Below are 20,231 nucleotides of genomic sequence, written 5' to 3'. Positions count from 1 at the left end.
AGAAATTATTAATAAAACTCATGTCATCTTTTTTCCATGTCGACCATATCCATATTTCACGTGTCAACCTAGTCACTGACGACCATTAGTCGTCGACCTAATAACTGTCGACCCAACGATCCACACCCCAGCCAACAAGCATTCAAGCATTGTATTCTGACGCTCTAGTGGTGACACTTCTAACTGGCTAAAATGGGTGCAGTAATATAGCAGCATGAACCCCTGTGTAACCCTTGTCCTTCACTTCACACATTTCATTTATAACACAAAAAAAATCAAATTAAGAGAGTTAGGGCATAAGCAAGGGGGCGGGGCCGACAGTGCCGCTGAGCGACCGACTTCGTGACGTCACCAGCAGGCCCCACGTGACCAGAGCGCCGCCGCGTTTTCCAGGAGGATAGGAAACGCGCGTGCGTTGCGTAATAGAGCTGCGACAAAATCATCGCTCTCCGGGCGCCGGAAGTAGTTCCGTCCGTGCGGTTTCTTTTTTTTTCCTCTTTGGGTTCGCTGGACGCGAGGGTTTTATTTACGGCTTCAAAGCTGGAGAAGATGGCTGTGGAATCACGGGTGACGCAGGAGGAGATCAAGAAAGAACCGGAGATACCGATAGATCGGGAAAAGGTAAAGAATGGGGGCGGGGGAGACCGGGAGTATCCGGCCACTGCAACGCTGCCTGCTCCAGGCGGCCAGTATGCGCCAGGGGGTCCCTCCAGCTCTGGGGGGGGACTACAAATCCCAGCCAGAGTCTCTCCAGCTCTGGCCCCTACTGGCAGCGATTCTTTAGCCCACTTGGTTCTAGCATCTACCCTTGGGGAAGAGGAGAGAGACAAATCCCAGCATGCATGGTCAGCCAGGGTCTCTCCAGCTCTGGACTCTGACGTCGGAGTTCCTTTATCCCACTTGGTTTTAGCATCTACCCTTGGGGAAGAGGGAGACTACAAATCCCAGCATGCCTGGTCAGCCAGGTTCTCCAGCTCTGGGGGCAATTACAAATCCAAGCCTGCCTGGTCAGCCAGGGTCTCTCTAGCTCTGGGGGGAACTACAGATACCAACATGCCTGGTCAGCCAGGGTCTTTCTAGCTCTGGGGGCAATTACAAATCCCAGCATGCCTGGTCAGCCAGGGTCTTTCTAGCTCTGGGGGGAACTACAAATACCAACATGCCTGGTTAACCAGGGTCTCTCCAGCGGGAATGACAAAACCCAGCATGCCTGGTCAGCCAGTCCTGTTTCACCAGTGTGTCTGTTTTCTCCTTCTACAGACCTGTCCTCTCCTGCTACGAGTGTTCACTACGAACAATGGGCGACACCACCGCATGGATGAGTTTTCCCGAGGGAACGTCCCGTCCAGCGAGCTGCAGATCTATACCTGGTGCGGTGCTGAGTTACATATCCATTTAGTTTAATCACTGTATAGTAACGCAGTATAAGGCTTATTTATAAAACGCTGCAGCTCCTGCGTCTAGTCTGAATACACGCTTATGGCCCCCATCTTAAGCAGTCACCACCCTCTAAAGTAGTGTTAATGCGGTATATAGGTCTGACTCATTGTCGTACGTCATCTGGCTGGATCGCTTGCTTTAAAATGGGTGCAGAACGCCACCTGTATCTAGAGTTGGCCGCAGTGCCCGCTTGTGAATGTAGTAGTCACTTTCTGCACAAATTGGAACCAGTTCTCTCCTTAGTACAAAAGGATGGTCTAAAATCGGCCAGATCTCTTGTGTATAGCCCCCATTTATAAATACATTCTATAGCGCCAGCATATTCCATAGCACTTTACAGTTGGGAACATAACAGCAATAAGATGAGACTGGCTAGTAACAGAGAGAGATGTAAGAGGGTCCTGGTCACAAGCAATTCAGTCTCCTTGCCCATGGCACACTAAGTGCGATCGCCCATTTAGCTGTAGTGTAAATGTGGCTCAGTTACATGTGATTAATGGACTGTAGATGCGCAGAGATGCATATCGTCACCTCGGATGTGCAGTGCAAAAAATTGCTGATCAGCCAGTTTGCGTGCGACTTGGAACCAGGCCTGTTGCGGCCAGTTGTTATAGAGGAAGGGATGTGGATTGCAGCGCAATATTTTTTTATTCCACTTTGCATTTCTTAACTGCACCTGTCGAACGGTTATTTTTTTTCTGGGCTCACAATAGAGGAAGCTGTATTTGCTATCAGTTAACAGATTTAATGAGTAATGTTTAAAACGGCTTGTAGAAACTTAATTTCTCTAACGTCCTAGTGGATGCTGGGGACTCCGTAAGGACCATGGGGAATAGACAGGCTCCGCAGGAGACTGGGCACTCTAAAGAAAGATTTAGTACTACTGGTGTGCATTGGCTCCTCCCTCTATGCCCCTCCTCCAGACCTCGGTTAGAATCTGTGCCGGGCCAGAGCTGGGTGCTTTTAGTGGGCTCTCCTGAGCTTGCTAAGAAGAAAGTATTTTAGTTAGGTTTTTTTATTTTCAGAGAGCTTCTGGCAACAGACTCTCTGCTACGTGGGACTGAGGGGAGAGAAGCAAACCTACTAACTGCGGCTAGGTTGTGCTTCTTAGGCTACTGGACACCATTAGCTCCAGAGGGATCGAACACGGGTACCTAACCTTGATCGTCCGTTCCTGGAGCCGCGCCGCCGTCCCCCTCGCAGAGCCAGAAGTACAGAAGCCGGCAGAAGCAAAGAAGACATCGAAAGCGGCGGCAGAAGACTCCTGTCTTCACTTAAGGTAGCGCACAGCACTGCAGCTGTGCGCCATTGCTCCCACAGCACACCCGCACACTCCGGTCACTGTAGGGTGCAGGGCGCAGGGGGGGGCGCCCTGGGCAGCAATTAGGATACCTTTGGCAAAATAATACATATATACAGCCAGACACTGTATATATGTACGAGCCCCCGCCATTTTTTACACACAGAAGCGGGACAGAAGCCCGCCGCTGAGGGGGCGGGGCCTTCTTCCTCAGCACACCAGCGCCATTTTCTCTCCACAGCTCCTCTGGAAAGAAGCTCCCCAGGCTCTCCCCTGCAGTATCAAGGTAGAAAAAGGGTGAAAAAGAGAGGGGGGGGGGGGGGGGGGCACATAAATTTAGGCGCATTTTATATTAAACAGCAGCTCCTGGGTAAACACTAACTTACTGTGTAATCCCTGGGTTATATAGCGCTGCGGTGTGTGCTGGCAGGCATACTCTCTCTCTGTCTCCCCAAAAGGCCTTTGTGGGGGTCCTGTCCTGTCAAAGAGCATTCCCTGTGTGTGTGCGGTGTGTCGGTACGTTGTGTCGACATGTTTGACGAGGAAGGATACGTGTAGGCAGAACAAGTGCAGATGAATGTGGTGTCGCCGCCGACGGTGCCGACACCTGATTGAATGAATATGTGGAAGGTGTTAAATGATAACGTAAGCTCCTTGCATAAAAGGTTGGATAAAGCTGAAGCCTTGGGACAGTCAGGGTCTCAACCCATGTCTGATCCTACAGTTCAGAGGCCGTCAGGGTCTCAAAAGCGCCCACTATCCCAGATGGTTGACACAGATGTCGACATGGATTCTGACTCCAGTGTCGATGGCGATGAGGCTAAATTGCAGCCTAAAATGACTAAAGCTATACGCTACATGATTATAGCAATGAAGGATGTATTGCACATATCGGAGGAAAACCCTGTCCCTGACAAGAGGGTTTATATGTTTGGGGAGAAAAAGCAAGAAGTGACTTTTCCCCCTTCACATGAATTAAATGAATTATGTGAAAAAGCGTGGGATTCCCCTGATAGGAAAGTACCGATTTCCAAAAGATTACTTATGGCGTATCCTTTCCCGCCAACGGACAGGTTACGCTGGGAATCCTCCCCTAGGGTAGACAAAGCGTTGACACGCTTATCTAAGAAGGTGGCTGTGTAGTGCTGTAGCAGCATGGACAGATACTCTGTCTGAGGAGATAGATACCCTGGACAGGGAGACTATTTTACTGACCCTGGGACATATCAAAGACGCTGTCCTATATATGCGGGATGCCCAGAGGGACATTTGTCTGCTGGGCTCTAGAGTAAACGCAATGTCTATTTCTGCCAGAAGGGTCCTATGGACTCGGCAATGGACAGGTGATGCCGACTCTAAAAAACACATGGAGGTTTTGCCTTATAAGGGTGAGGAATTGTTTGGGGACGGTCTCTCGGACCTAGTTTCCACAGCTACGGATGGGAAGTCAAATTTCTTGCCATATATTCCCTCACAGCCAAAGAAAGCACCGTATTACCAAATGCAGTCCTTTCGTTCACAAAAAAGCAAGAAAGTCAGAGGTGCATCCTTTCTTGCCAGAGGCAGGGGTAGAGGAAAAAAGCTGCACCATGCAGCTAGTTCCCAGGAACAAAAGTCCTCCCCGGCTTCCACTAAATCCACCGCATGACGCTGGGGCTCCACAGGCGGAGCCAGGAGCGGTGGGGGCGCGTCTCCGAAATTTCAGCCACCAGTGGGTTCGCTCACAGGTGGATCCTTGGGCTATACAAATTGTGTCTCAGGGATACAAGCTGGAATTCGAAGTGACGCCCCCCTCAACGTTACCTAAAATCGGCCTTGCCAGCTTCCCCCATGGAAAGGGAGGTAGTGCTGGCGGCAATTCACAAGCTATACCTCCAGCAGGTGGTAGTAAAGGTTCCCCTCCTTCAACAGGGAAGGGGTTACTATTCCACTATGTTTGTGGTACCGAAACCGGACGGTTCGGTAAGACCCATTTTGAATTTAAAATCCCTGAACATTTATCTGAAAAAATTCAAGTTCAAAATGGAATCGCTCAGAGCGGTCATTGCAAGCCTGGAAGAGGGGGATTTTATGGTGTCTCTGGACATCAAGGATGCTTACTTGCATGTCCCCATTTATCCACCTCATCAGAAGTACCTCAGATTTGTGGTACAGGACTGTCATTACCAATTCCAGACGTTGCCGTTTGGCCTGTCCACGGCACCGAGAATATTTACCACGGTGATGGCGGAAATGATGGTGCTCCTTCGGAAGCAAGGAGTTACAATTATCCCATACTTGGACGATCTCCTCATAAAGGCGAGGTCCAGGGAGCAGTTGCTGATCAGCGTAGCACACTCTCAGGAAGTGTTGCGACAGCACGGCTGGATTCTGAATATTCCAAAGTCGCAGTTGATTCCTACGACACGTCTGCCCTTCCTGGGCATGATTCTAGACACAAACCAGAAGAAGGTGTTTCTCCCGGAGGAGAAGGCTCAGGAGCTCGTGACTCTGGTCAGAGACCTCCTAAAACCGAAACAGGTATCGGTGCATCACTGCACGCGAGTCCTGGGAAAGATGGTGGCGTCATACGAAGCCATTCCCTTCGGCAGGTTCCATGCGAGGATCTTTCAGTGGGATCTGTTGGACAAGTGGTCCGGATCGCATCTTCAGATGCATCGGCTGATCACCCTGTCCTCCAGGACCAGGGTGTCTCTTCTGTGGTGGCTGCAAAGTGCTCACCTCCTCGAGGGCCGCAGGTTCTGCATACAGGACTGGGTCCTGGTGACCACGGATGCAAGCCTCCGAGGATGGGGGGCAGTCACTCAAGGAAGAACCTTCCAAGGGCTGTGGTCAAGTCAGGAGACTTGTCTGCACATAAATGTCCTGGAACTAAGGGCCATATACAATGCCCTGAGTCAAGCGGAGCCTCTGCTTCGAAACCAACCTGTGCTGATTCAGTCTGACAACATCACTGCAGTGGCCCATGTAAACCGCCAGGGCGGCACAAGAAGCAGGGTGGCAATGGCAGAAGCCACCAGGATTCTTCGTTGGGCGGAGAATCACGTACAAGCACTGTCAGCAGTGTTCATTCCGGGAGTGGACAACTGGGAAGCAGACTTCCTCAGCAGACACGACCTACACCCGGGAGAGTGGGGACTTCATCAAGAAGTCTTCACGCAGATTGCAAATCGATGGGAACTACCACAGGTGGAGATGATGGCGTCCCGCCTCAACAAAAAGTTAAAAAGGTATTGCGCCAGGTCACGGGACCCTCAGGCGATAGCTGTGGACGCACTAGTAACACCGTGGGTGTTCCAGTCGGTCTGTGTTTCCTCCTCTACCTCTCATACCCAAGGTGCTGAGAATTGTAAGAAAAAGAGGAGTGAGAACAATACTCATTGTTCCGGATTGGCCAAGAAGGACTTGGTACCCGGAACTGCAAGAAATGCTCACAGAGGACACATGGCCTCTACCTCTCAGACAGGACCTGTTGCAACAGGCCTGTCTGTTCCAAGACTTACCGCGGCTGCGTTTGACGGCATGGCGGTTGAACGCCGGATCCTAGCAGAAAAGGGCATTCCGGATGAAGTTATTCCTACGCTGATAAAGGCTAGGAAGGACGTGACAGCAAAGCATTATCACCGTATATGGCGAAAATATGTTGCTTGGTATGAAGCCAGGAAGGCCCCTACAGAGGAATTCCAGCTGGGTCGATCCCTGCACTTCCTACAGTCAGGAGTGACTATGGGCCTAAAATTAGGGTCCATAAAGGTCCAGATTTCGGCCCTATCCATTTTCTTTCAAAAGGAACTGGCTTCCTTGCCTGAGGTTCAGATGTTTGTTAAGGGAGTGCTGCATATTCAGCCCCCTTTTGTGCCACCTTGGGATCTTAACGTGGTGTTGGATTTCCTGAAATCCCACTGGTTTGAGCCACTTAATACCGTGGAGCTAAAGTATCTCACGTGGAAAGTGGTCATGCTGTTGGCCTTAGCTTCGGATAGGCGTGTGTCAGAATTGGCGGCTTTGTCATGTAAAAGCCCCTATCTGGTTTTCCATATGGACAGGGCAGAATTGCGGACTCGTCCGCAATTTCTGCCAAAGGTGGTGTCATCTTTTCATTTGAACCAACCTATTGTGGTGCCTGCGGCTACTCGTGACTTGGAGGATTCCAAGTTGCTGGACGTAGTCCGGGCTTTGAAGATTTATGTAACCAGAACGGCTGGAGTCAGGAAGACTGACTCGCTGTTTATCCTACATGCATCCAACAAGCTGGGTGCTCCTGCTTCAAAGCAAACTATTGCTCGCTGGATCTGTAACACGATTCAGCAGGCTCATTCTGCGGCTGGATTGCCGCATCCAAAATCAGTGAAAGCCCATTCCACAAGGAAGGTGGGCTCTTCTTGGGCGACTGCCCGAGGGGTCTCGGCATTACAGCTTTGCCGAGCAGCTACTTGGTCGGGTTCAAACACCTTTGCAAAGTTCTACAAGTTTGATACCCTGGCTGAGGAGGACCTTGAGTTTGCCCATTCAGTGCTGCAGAGTCATCCGCACTCTCCCGCCCGTTTGGGAGCTTTGGTATAATCCCCATGGTCCTTACGGAGTCCCCAGCATCCACTAGGACGTTAGAGAAAATAAGATTTTACTCACCGGTAAATCTATTTCTCGTAGTCCGTAGTGGATGCTGGGCGCCCGTCCCAAGTGCGGACTTTCTGCAATACGTATATAGAGTTATTGCTTAATAAAGGGTTGTGTTATGTGGCATCCGTTGAGTGATGCTCGGTGGTTGTTCATACTGTTAACTGGGTATGTTATCACAAGTTATACGGTGTGGCTGGTATGAGTCTTGACCCTGGATTCCAAAATCCTTTCCTTGTAATGTCAGCTCTTCCGGGCACAGTTTCCTTAACTGAGGTCTGGAGGAGGGGCATAGAGGGAGGAGCCATTGCACACCAGTAGTACTAAATCTTTCTTTAGAGTGCCCAGTCTCCTGCGGAGCCCGTCTATTCCCCATGGTCCTTACGGAGTCCCCAGCATCCACTACGGACTACGAGAAATAGATTTACCGGTGAGTAAAATCTTATTACTTTTACAGTTAAAATGTCATTGTTTTTGTTTAGAGATGCTGTTTAGATTTTTACAGTTGGCACTTTAGTAGATAGTCCCTTTTAAATGAAATAACATTTGTGTCGCCTTTTAACATACCTATGTTTTTAATAGGATGGATGCTACTTTGAAAGAGTTAACCAGCTTAGTGAAGGAAGTATACCCAGAAGCCCGTAAAAAGGGAACTCATTTCAACTTTGCTATTGTTTATCCTGATGCGAAGCGGCCAAGCTATAGGTATAGTAACCTTTTGAAATATTAGTTGATTGTTTTGTTGCATTTTAAAATATGCACCTGCGTCACCTGTAAGTTGTATTACCAATCATGGTGACCATAGATTGGACTACTGACTTTCAAAGCCCTAACTTACCAGTGCCCAAGGTACCAGAAACAGCTTCTGACCCCATACTGTCCCACTAGATTACTGCGATCTGTAGATGAAGGACTTTTAGCAGTACCTAGAATCTCCCATAATTCATCTGGGTGTTGAGCTTTTAGTCATGCGGTTCCGACTCTATGGAACTCGCTTCCCCGCACCGTGCAAGAGGCCCCAACTATAGAATCCTTCAAAAGTAGACTCAAGACTTTCCTGTTTACTCAAGCATTCCCATAATTGTCCCTTTAGTATCTCCATGCTTCTGTATTTTATAAAAATCTGTTCTGTACTTTATTATTTTCTTTATCATCCACTAGGGGTCACTGGAGTACTCTTGGGATATGGACGGCTTCCACCGGAAGAAGGCACTGAATAAATTAATTTTTGAGACTACTCCTCCCCTCCATATCCTCGAGCACTTCAGTGTTTTTTCTGTGCTCGACACAGTTAGAAGGCATAGTGGAGCTCGTCCACGAAGTATTGGAATTTTTTTTTTAGTTCCTAAGTTTTTCTTCTTTTCAAGGATTTCCACGTCCTTTCCCCCCTTCTAACAGGCGTGGGTCAGGGACAGTGGAAGCGGCTGAGAACAGCCGTGAGTGTCGGACCTCTCTGTAAAGAGCTCCCTCACTCCACCTGCAGGCTGCCTGCAAAAAGCTGGACGGAGCTTGGATGAGAAGCCCCGTCATAGACTTTGGTCACGGTCCAGGTATGTTAGGGGCGGTCAGCTCTTGCTGCCGCTCCACTGTTGGGGATTGTATTGGGTACTCACCGCTGCCCGGAGCGCGTGTGCATGGGCCGCGTCACGGCTCCATGCGGCGCGCTCTCACTCTCCGCTCCCAGCATCTTAAATACCAGACCGCTGCTCCCCGGCGCCGCAGCAGCGCTGCCTGGCTACACAGACACTCCGCAAAATGTGTGTGGCGGGCGGGAGCGCGTGTGCATAGGCCGCTCCAGGGCTCTATGCAGCACGCTCGCTGCTTCCGCTATCCGCCCGCAGCAGCCGAGGAGTTCCCGCTGCCTGGGCCTACAGGTACAGGCCGCTCACACGGCCCTATGCAGACTTCCACAGGCCCCGACCCGGTGCTGTACACGGAGGTCGTGGGAGTGGGGGGGGGGGGAGACATTGGCAGTATTTGGCATGCTTAATATGTTAATGTTCTCCTGTCTGTTCCAGGTTTCCTTTATTACATCTCGGCTAAGAGTGGTACTAGGGGAATTTTGGGGTCAGTTTTCTTATTGCTGGCAGGCACTGCACTTGCCTGATATATACCAGGAACTTTGGTGTTATTACTGAGTCGTGCAGTCTGTCTGTGTGTAGTTTGTATTGTCTGTCTTTTATAATGAGTAAGACACCAGCAAAATCTAAGAAACATTTTTCATGTCATGTCTGTAAGAGTGTGTTGCCTGATGGATCCACCACATGTACAGCATGTGTTGTTAATACAGCCATAAATACGATTTCAGAAGTAAAACCACCATCTCTGGACCCTCCATGGGCTTTACTTGCAGATGTATTAGTTGGTTTACAATCAGAGCTGGCCGCCTCTCGTGAAGAAAGAGAGGCGGCAAGATCTGAGTTTAAAATGAGACCATTTGAGTTACCAGAGTCTCAATCTGGTCAGAGGCCCACCTTGAGTGGGAAAGATAAATTTCCTTTTCCTAATAATTCTCCAGTCTCTGGGATACTAGACCTCACTGAACAGGAGTATGAGGAGGGCGAAATAGGGCAACAGTCAGATAGTGACGATTTTGACAGCCCAGGTATTGACAATCTCATCAGAGCAGTACGTCAGTCGCTGGAGTTTACGGAAACTGAGGAGCCCCTGACGAATGATGAGGTAGTTTTTACTAAACGACAGAGATCTCCGATGTGTTTCCCTATTTCGGAATCTCTTAATAAAATGTTACTGGAATCACGGAAAAATCCGGATAAACGGTTTTCTATTCCTCGTAGATTTAAATCGAGTTACCCGTTTCCAGAGTCCATGACAGCTACTTGGGAGAACCCACCATTGGTGGATTCATCCGTATCCAAACTTACAAGGAAGTTAACCATACCAGTACCAACTGCTACTACGCTTAAAGACCCTGCAGATCGTAAAATAGAGGCTATGCTAAGGTCCATGTATACAGCAGCTGGAGTGCTGCTGAGACCTGGGTTGGTTGGCATTTGGGTTACTAAAGCTTTAATGGTATGGATAAAGGAGCTCAAGTCGGCTCTGCAAGATGACCATCTTATACTTCTCGCGGATCAAATCTGGGAAGCTGCTGAATATCTATGTACAGCTTCTACTGACGTCTGTCAGCTTACTTCTCGCCTGTCCTCATCGCTAGTCATAGTACGACGAGCACTTTGGCTGCGTTCTTGGCAGGCGGAGACGGAGGTTAAAAAAGGTATAGAGGCATTGCCTTATGATGGCGAGAAGCTTTTCGGTCCTGAATTGGACAAATGGATTTCTGAGGCTACTGGAGGAAAGTCTGTGTTTCTTCCATCGCCTACAACTATACCTAAACGGAAATATTCTGGTCCGGCGTTCAAATCCTTTAGAACTCAGCCCTTTCGTGGGCAGGGCACAGGAGCAGTCACGCCTGGTAGAAGAGGTCGGGGACGTAGTGCTCGACAATCCAATGCACGTCGTCAAGACACTAAGACCACTAACAAACCAGTGGCATGACGGGCTCCCAGCCCATCTCGGATCTCCAATTGTGGGAGCACGCCTGCAGAGCTTTCAGGGGGCGTGGCTGCAGACGTCCACAGATGGGTGGATCCGCAAGTTAGTATTAGAGGGTTACAAAATAGAGTTCGATTATCTTCCGACAGGAAGATTTTTCACGACAGGACTGCCTGTGTCGGACGACAAGAAAGCAGTTCTGCAGGTTGCCATTCAGTCTCTGCTGAATGCTGCAGTTGTAATTCCGGTCCCCGTGCAGGAACAGGGGCAGGGTTATTATTCCAGTCTGTTTCTGGTACCAAAACCAGATGGCTCAGTCAGGCCAATATTGAACCTAAAAGGTCTCAATCATTACGTCACTTACCACAGATTCAAGATGGAATCTCTCAGGTCAGTAATTGCAGGGTTAGAGCCGCAGGAATTCATGATTGCACTGGATCTCAAGGATGCGTACTTACACATTCCGATTTGGCCACCTCACCAGAGTTTCTTAAGGTTTGCGATAAGGCGAGACCATTACCAGTTTCAGGCTCTCCCGTTTGGCCTCTCATCAGCGCCTCGGGTATTCACCAAGGTAATGTCCGTGATGATAGCTCATCTCAGGTCCCTAGGGGTAATAATTGTTCCGTATTTGGACGATCTACTCATAAAGGCTCCGTCTCAACAATTGCTTCTCCAGCATGCTTTGCTAACGTACAATGTACTAGTTCAGCACGGTTGGATAGTCAGTTTAAAGAAATCACATCTAATTCCGTGTCAGCGACTTCAATTCCTAGGGATGATTCTCGATACAGTAAAACAAAAGGTTTACCTGCCACAACAGAAAGTACAGGTCATTCGTCATCTGGTGCAATTAGTGCTCAAGCCACGCACAGTCTCAGTACATTTGTGCATTCGCCTTTTAGGCACAATGGTGGCGGCTTTCGAAGCACTTCAGTTCGGAAGGTTTCACTCACGTCCGTTTCAACTGGAGGTGTTAGCGCAATGGTCGGGATCACATCTGCAGTTGCACCACAGGGTGAGATTGTCGCCACAAGTCAGGGTGTCTCTTCTCTGGTGGTTAAAAATACACAATCTATCTGCAGGGAGACGATTCGGCGTCGTGAATTGGATAATTCTGACAACAGACGCAAGTCTCAGAGGTTGGGGAGCTGTAGTTCAGAGTCATCGGCTCCAGGGCCTCTGGGCAAATCACGAAAGATCGCTATCCATAAATGTTCTGGAACTCAGGGCGATTTACAATGCTCTAAGACAAGCAGTGTACATGTTTCGTTTTCAGACTGTTCAGGTGCAGTCAGACAATGCGACGGCAGTCGCATACATAAACAAACAAGGAGGAACGAGAAGCCGCATGGCAATGCGGGAAGTAGCTCGGATCCTCAGATGGGCCGAATATCACCAGGTGATATTGTCGGCAGTGTTCATTCCGGGAGTGGACAACTGGGAGGCAGATTTTCTCAGTCGTCGGGATTTTCATCCAGGAGAGTGGGCATTAAATCCAGAAGTATTTCAGATGTTGATCCAGAAGTGGGGGTACCCTCAGGTGGATCTGATGGCATCCCGCCACAATCATCAGGTGTCACGATATATGTCCAGAACAAGAGATCCAGGGGCAGTGGCGGTGGATGCTCTCACAGCCACGTGGCCGTACAGCCTTGTGTATCTGTTTCCACCGTTTCCGCTGCTCCCGCTGTTGCTAAAACGGATCAAGAGAGGGTCCGTCACAGTCATACTAATAGCGCCTCATTGGCCTCGGAGGGCTTGGTTCTCGGATCTCCTCGGGTTACTCGCAGACGATCCGTGGCCACTCCCACTACGTCCGGACCTGTTACAACAGGGTCCGTTCCTTTACCCCGATTTAGCGCGGCTGCGTTTGACGGGGTGGCTGTTGAAAAGGCCATCTTAAGAAGAGAGGGCATTCCTGAGTCTGTTATACCAACCATGGTACGAGCTAGGAAGCCGGTTACGGCAGCTCATTATTACAGAATCTGGCGTACTTATATAAGTTGGTGTGAAGCTCGGAAATTTCCGACATCATCTTTTAATTTATCCCGTCTTTTGTTATTTTTACAGATGGGGTTAGATGGAGGACTACGTCTTTCCACACTAAAGGTGCAGGTATCTGCGTTGTCAATTTTCTTTCAAAGGAAATTGGCCTCGTTGCCGTCAATACATACGTTTTTACAGGGTGTAAAGAGGATACAGCCTCCTTTCATTCCACCTACAGCACCATGGGACTTGAATCTGGTTTTAGATTTCTTACAGTCCGATTACTTTGAACCTTTACGACAAGTGGATATTAAATTTCTCACTTGGAAAACGATTTTTCTTTTAGCCTTAGCTTCGGCTAGGCGTGTTTCAGATCTGGGTGCCTTGTCGTGCAAGTCACCGTATTTAGTTTTTCATGATGACAGAGCGGAACTTCGGACGAATCCCGCTTTTCTACCAAAGGTAGTGTCGTCTTTTCACATCAATCAACCAATAGTAGTTCCTGTGTTAACAGGAGATTCTGGAACGTTGGATGTGGTTCGCGCATTGCGCATCTATGTATCCCGAACGTCTACTGTGCGTAAAACGGATACGTTGTTTGTTCTCTATGATGCGGCTAAGAGGGGTTGGCCAGCCTCTAAGCAAACCTTATCCAGATGGATCAAACTGACCATACGTCAGGCTTACCTTTATGCTAGGTTACAGCCACCTACTTCAGTAACAGCTCATTCCACACGTTCTGTGGGAACGTCATGGGCAGCGAGTCGTGGGGCTTCTACGACACAGCTTTGCCGTGCGGCTACTTGGTCTTCAGTGCACACGTTTGTGCGCTTTTACAAGTTTGATACTTTCGCGGCATCAGCATCTAGCTTTGGCCGTTTAGTGTTACAAGTGCCAAACAGCTCTCCCACCACGGAGGAAACTTTGGTACATCCCAAGAGTACTCCAGTGACCCCTAGTGGATGATAAAGAAAATAGGATTTTGGTACTTACCAGGTAAATCCTTTTCTTTGAATCCATAGGGGGCACTGGACGCCCACCCAGAGCAGTTTACCTGTTTTAGGAAGTTCAGTGGTTCTTATGGTAACACACTTTCACGACTGGTTTAAATTTAACAAGGGTTAATCAGTTATGGTGTCAACTGTTTAGTTGTCTGTTACGTTTTGTGTCAACTTTATTGTTGTCCGTGAGATTATATGTAATTCTCCTTTGGTCAATCTCTCTATCGATCCTGTTCGGCTCAGTAAAAAACACTGAAGTGCTCGAGGATATGGAGGGGAGGAGTAGTCTCAAAAATTAATTTATTCAGTGCCTTCTTCCGGTGGAAGCCGTCCATATCCCAAGAGTACTCCAGTGCCCCCTATGGATTCAAAGAAAAGGATTTACCTGGTAAGTACCAAAATCCTATTTTCTGTACTATATTATGCTATGTATCTGAGCGCCTTGAGTCCTATTGAAGAAAGAGCGCTATATAAATAAAATTATTGTATACTGCTATTGCAGCTATCAAGCTCCAACATATGTCTTTTGTAGATGTTAGAATTATGCGGTTACATATCCATAAAGAGCACAGTCACGTTCTGGGTGGAGACATGCACAAGTGGATTATGCTAATGTGTTTCTTTGACTTTGCAGGGTAATGGAGATTGGCAGTACGGTTTCAGGACGGAAGGGACCAGATGATGCAATGACGTTACTGTCTCAGAGGTTTCAGATTGGAGATTACTTGGACATAGCAATAACACCTCCCAACAGAGCCCCACCTCCATCTGGGCGTATGAGACCATACTGATGAGGCATCTAGACAGAATCGCTTTTTTTTTTTTTTTTTTATGGACTTACATTATTACAGGCTACCATCACTTATTTTGTAGTTTTATTTACTGGTGCATACCAAGCTCTTTAATTCTCCAGTTGACTCGTCCTCATTTTATCCCCTATAAAGAACGTTTTGGTATTAATGATTGTGTGTTGTCGTGTTTCCTAACGATTGCTGATAGGGTAGAGCTCAGCAATGTGCGAATGATAAATATGCACATTTTCTTCTATATTGTCTTGATGTGCACCAATCCCTGGCATTGTCTGCTTTGATTTGTGTTGTTGTAGATCAGAATTCTTTTGTACCTTTTTAACCTTTTACATACAATAATTATTCAGCATCTATAACATGAATGCGAAACCAATATGGTCTAATATGCTTTATTGTGGGACGTATCTCAGTACGATTGTATATTTCACTTTAATGCTGATCAAGGCTACTGACCAGAGGTGATTTGGGAGTAGAATAAATGAATGCTTTCAGAACTTGGAAGGGAAGATTCCGATTTGGATGTGCGCTAAGATCCAATTAGTGGTTCTTGCAGTTAATGGTAAGACGATAGCCAAAGATTGGAAGCTCTGTAAAAGGACTTGGGACCAACATTTTTTTAAACTTCTATGGTAATGGTTCCCAAACTCATTCCTCAAGACACTCTTACAGTCCATGTTTTAAGGCAATCCATGATTGGGTAAGATATGGTTTATCAGTATAACAGTCATTTGGTCAAGTATAGATGGATTCTTCAAACATGGGGGTAGATTTATTAACCTGGAGAAGGCATAAGGAAGTGATAAACCGGTGATAAAGCAGTGTTAAGTGCAAGGTGATAATGCACCAGCCAATCAGATCCTAATTGTTAATTTACATATGAGAGCTGATTGGCTGGTGTATTTGTCACCTTGCATTTATCACTGTTTTATCACTTCCTTATGACTTCTCCAGGTTAATACATCTGCCCCATGGACTGTTAGGGTTTCTTGAGAACTCGGTTAGGGAACCACTGTTCTATGGTGAACCAACAGCTAACAATTGTTAGAGTAATGTTTCTCACTGTTCCAGAGTAATCATAAGTGTTACCCGCATCCAGAGGGTGCAAGTAACAATGAAGTATGGTAAGTCTTATTCTACGGGTGATGCTCATTGCAGGACTAATAATTGATTTGGTCTTGCCATTTCAATTGAAGTACAATGGTGTTACCAGTACCTAGGGATAGTTAATTTTGCAAATTGTCTGATGTTTATTTTTCTGACATTCATTTGAGTGACGCTGGAATATTTCTAGATATTTGTTGTACTTTACTTATGTGGCCTAACTTTTCCTATCCAGCAGCCCTCAGGCCTCCTGTCCCCTCTAGCCCGCCAGTTGTTTGATTGGTGCTGGCAGGAGCGGATACCATCCGAAGAGGGGCTTTGAAGAAACAGCCCCAGGGTTGACTAAATGGGCAGTGGTACAGGTGTTCAGTGGATGCCCAGACCGCGCTCAATCACCCGGCGCCGGCAGTACCAGAGAGTGGGCTGGTGACTTCTGCCGCGAGTCTCCTGACAGAGGCCACACAGCTCACGGAGCTCGCAGCTGCGACCGGAGGTGGGAGGTAAGCGAACGGCTCCTCCTGTTAGACAGGGAGAACCGCAACAGCGGCGATCCAACCCAGCGTTTGGAGGCTGCAGGGTGTGGAGCACAGGATTCCTGCGCTTTACACTAGACCACCAGGGCACACGCTGCAGACTTATAGGTGAAACTCAGAAAATTAGAATATTGTGCACAAGTTCATTTACTTCAGTAAATCAATTTAAAAGGTGAAACTAATATACACTGCTCAAAAAAATAAAGGGAACACTAAAACAACACATCCTAGATCTGAATGAATGAAATATTATTATTAAATACTTTGTTCTTTACATAGTTGAATGTGCCGACAACAAAATGACACAAAAATGATCAATGGAAATCAAATTTATTAACCCATGGAGGTCTGGATTTGGAGTCACCCTCAAACTTAAAGTGGAAAAAAACACTACAGGCTGATCCAACTTTGATGTAATGTCCTTTAAAACAAGTCAAAATGAGGCTCAGTAGTGTGTGTGGCCTCCACGTGCCTGTATGACCTTCCTACAACGCCTGGGCATGCTCCTGATGAGGTGGCGGAAGGTCTCCTGAGGGATCTCCTCCCAGACCTGGACCTGGCGTTGGTGGATGGAGTGAGACATGATGTCCCAGATGTGCTCAATTGGATTCAGGTCTGGGGAACGGGCGGGCCAGTCCACAGCATCAATGCCTTCGTCTTGCAGGAACTGCTGACACATTCCAGCCACATGAGATCTAACATTGTCTTGTATTAGGAGAAACCCAGGGCACCAGCATATGGTCTCACAAAGGGTCTGAGCATCTCATCTCGGTACCTAATGGCAGTCAGGCTACCTCTGGCGAGCACATGGAGGGCTGTGCGGCCCCCCAAAGAGATGCCACCCCACACCATTACTGACCCACTGCCAAACCGGTCATGCTGGAGGATGTTGCAGGCAGCAGAACATTCACCTTGGCGTCTCCAGACTCTGTCACGTCTGTCACATGTGCTCAGTGAGAACCTGCTTTCATCTGTGAAGAGCACAGGGCGCCAGTGGCGAATTTGCCAATCTTGGTGTTCTCTGGCAAATGCCAAACGTCCTGCACGGCGTTGGCCTGTAAGCACAACCCCCACCTGTGGACGTCGGGCCCTCATACCACCCTCATGGAGTCTGTTTCTGATCGTTTGAGTAGACACATGCACATTTGTGGCTTGCTGGAGGTCATTTTGCAGGGCTCTGGCAGTGCTCCTCCTGTTCCTCCTTGCACAAAGGCGGATGTAGCGGTCCTGCTGCTGGGTTGTTGCCCTCTTACGGCCTCCTCCACGTCTCCTGATGTACTGGCCTGTCTCCTGGTAGCGCCTCCATGCTCTTGACACTACGCTGACAGACACAGCAAACCTTCTTGCCACAGCTCGCATTGATGTGCCATCTTGGATGAGCTGCACTACCTGAGCCATTTGTGTGGGTTGTAGACTCCGTCTCATGCTACCACTAGAGTGAAAGCACCGCCAGCTTTCAAAAGTGACCAAAACATCAGCCAGAAAGCTCAGGAGCTGAGAAGTGGTCTGTGGTCACCACCTGCAGAACAACTCCTTTCTTGGGGGTGTCTTGCTAATTGCCTATAATTCCCACCTGTTGTCTATTCCATTCGCACAACAGCATGTGAAATTGATTGTCAGTGTTGCTTCCAAAGTGGACAGTTTGATTTCACAGAAGTGTCATTGACTTGGAGTTACATTGTGTTGTTTAAGTGTTCCCTTTATTCTTTTGAGCAGTGTATTATATAGACTCATTACATGCAAAGTGAAATATTTCAAGCCTTTATTTGTTGCAATTTTGATGATTGTGGCTTACAGTTTAAGAAAACCCCAAATCCAAAATCTCAAAATTAGAATATTACATAAAATAAATAAAAAGGATTTTAAATACAGAAATGTCAGCCCTCCGAAAATATACGTTATGGTAAGAACTTACAGTTGATAACGGTATTTCTCCTATGTCCACAGGTTTCCAAAGGATAACAATAGGATATGATGGATCGACAGCGGATTGCCACCAAACGATCACAAGCTTTCAGTCCTCCCAGGATGCAACGGGCTCGTTCATATATCCCCGTCCAGTGGCTCAGGCAAATCAGTTGTATTCCAAAGCATTTAGGCAGGAGCATTATGTAGAACCCTATTCAGGCGAGAAGAACACACATGCACACCCTTCCATGCAAGAGGGAAGAGTTTTTAGTGAGTATAAAGATTCTCAAATCAGGTGGGATCCCTGTGGACATAGGAGAAATACAGTTATCAACGGTAAGTTCTTACCATAACGTATATTTTTCCGGCAGGGTCCACAGGATAACAATGGGACTTCCCAAAGCAATATTTAGTGGTGGGGACGCTCCAGGAGAACCTTACGCCCAAATTCAGCGTCATGAGAGGCAAAAGTATCCAAGGCATAATGTCTAATGAATGTGTTAATGGAAGACCATGTGGCTGCCTTACATATCTGTTCTGCTGAAGCACCATGTTGTGCTGCCCATGAAGGACCTACCTTACGTGTAGAGTGAGCAGAGACATTAGCTGGAACAGGGAGATCAGCTTGAGAATATGCTTCTGAAATCGTCATTCGAAGCCATCTTGCCAGCGTCTGTTTAGTAGCAGGCCATCCCCTCTTATGAAATCCGTAGAGAATGAAGAGAGAATCTGTCTTTCTGATGGCACTGGTACGATCCATGTAGATTCTTAATGCATGGACTACGTCCAGTGACGCATCTCCCGCAGAAAGTCCCGATATCTGAAAAGCCGGGACTACAATTTTTTCGTTAAGGTGAAACTTAGATACCGCCTTAGGAAGATATCCAGACCTAGTTCTGAGAACTGCTTTATCTGGATAAAAAAAATCAGAAAAGGAGATTTACATGACAGTGCTCCTAAATCTGACACTCTTCTAGCTGATGTCATAGTCAGTAGAAAGAGAACTTTAGCGGTCAACCATTTAAGATCCACTTTATTAAGTGGTTCAAACGGAGTAACTTGAAGAGCTTTGAGAACCAGACTTAAATCCTAAGGTACTGCAGGAGGAACAAAAGGTGGTTGAATGCGCAGCATTCCCTGGAAAAAAGTACACACATCCTGTAAATTGGCAATTTTCTTTTGGAACCATACAGTCAATGCTGATACTTGAACTCTCAAGGAAGCCACCTTCAAACCCTTATCCATTCCTGCCTGAAGGAAATCGAAGACTCTGGATACTCTGAAAGATTTTGGGTCCATACTTCTTTCACTGCACCAATTAATATAGGTTTGCCATATTCGGTGATAAATGCGAGCTGAGGATGGTTTCCTTGCTCTGAGCATAGTTGGAATCACTTGTTGTGAGAAACCTCTTGACTTCAGGATAGAGGTTTCAATAGCCACGCCGTCAAAGACAGTTGCTCCAGATGCCTGTGATAACAGGGACCCTGCATCGGTAGATCTGGACGTTGAGGGAGCAGAATTGGAGCATCCATCGACATCCTTTGTAGTTCTATGTACCAATGCCTTCTGGGCCAAGCCGGGGCTATTAGAATCACGGCACCCCTTGCCTGTTTTATTTTCCTCACCACCCTGGGTAACAGAGAGATTGGTGGAAACAGATATGCCAGATGAAATTCCCATTTCACTGACAGTGCGTCCACAAGGATCTCTCCGGGATCCTTTGTTCTTAACCCGTATGCCGGTACTTTGTTGTTCAGACGGGATGCCATGAGATCTATCTCTGGCAACCCCCACTTGTTTACTAGAGTCTGAAAAACTTCCGGGTGTAAAGCCCATTCTCTTGCTCAAATGGTGTTGACTGAGAAAGTCCGCTTTCCAGTTTAGGACTCCTGTAACGAACACTGCGGACAATGCTGGAAGATGGAGTTCTGCCCACTTGGTATGACTTACCTCCTTCATTGCTTTTTGGCTGCGAGTTCCTCCCTGATGGTTGAGGTACGCTACTGCCGTTGCA

The 20,231-nt window shown here is 47.6% G+C and overlaps 1 protein-coding gene across 1 annotated transcript; it reads left to right on the top strand.

Moving 5' to 3' along the window:
- The first annotated feature begins 395 nt into the window (after window positions 1-395).
- On the top strand, window positions 396-14,823 carry SAP18 (Sin3A associated protein 18). The gene is made up of 4 exons (XM_063957020.1): window positions 396-621; window positions 1,261-1,370; window positions 7,940-8,062; window positions 14,498-14,823. Exons 1-4 carry the CDS (start codon window positions 550-552, stop codon window positions 14,652-14,654), a joined length of 462 nt encoding a protein of 153 aa, XP_063813090.1. The 5' UTR covers window positions 396-549; the 3' UTR covers window positions 14,655-14,823.
- The last annotated feature ends 5,408 nt before the right edge of the window (window positions 14,824-20,231 follow it).

This window comes from Pseudophryne corroboree, chromosome 2 (genome assembly GCF_028390025.1).
Source record: "Pseudophryne corroboree isolate aPseCor3 chromosome 2, aPseCor3.hap2, whole genome shotgun sequence".
In the NCBI taxonomy this organism is placed as follows: domain Eukaryota; kingdom Metazoa; phylum Chordata; class Amphibia; order Anura; family Myobatrachidae; genus Pseudophryne; species Pseudophryne corroboree.
This window is presented reverse-complemented; position numbering and strand designations above follow the sequence as displayed.

Bases quoted from the DNA above. Each gene is read 5' to 3' on its own strand.
- SAP18 (XM_063957020.1), top strand. From the start codon at position 550: ATGGCTGTGGAATCACGGGTGACGCAGGAGGAGATCAAGAAAGAACCG. The intron at 622-1,260 runs GTAAAGAATGGG...CTCCTTCTACAG, and splicing joins TACCGATAGATCGGGAAAAG to ACCTGTCCTCTCCTGCTACG. The intron at 1,371-7,939 runs GTGCGGTGCTGA...TGTTTTTAATAG, and splicing joins GAGCTGCAGATCTATACCTG to GATGGATGCTACTTTGAAAG.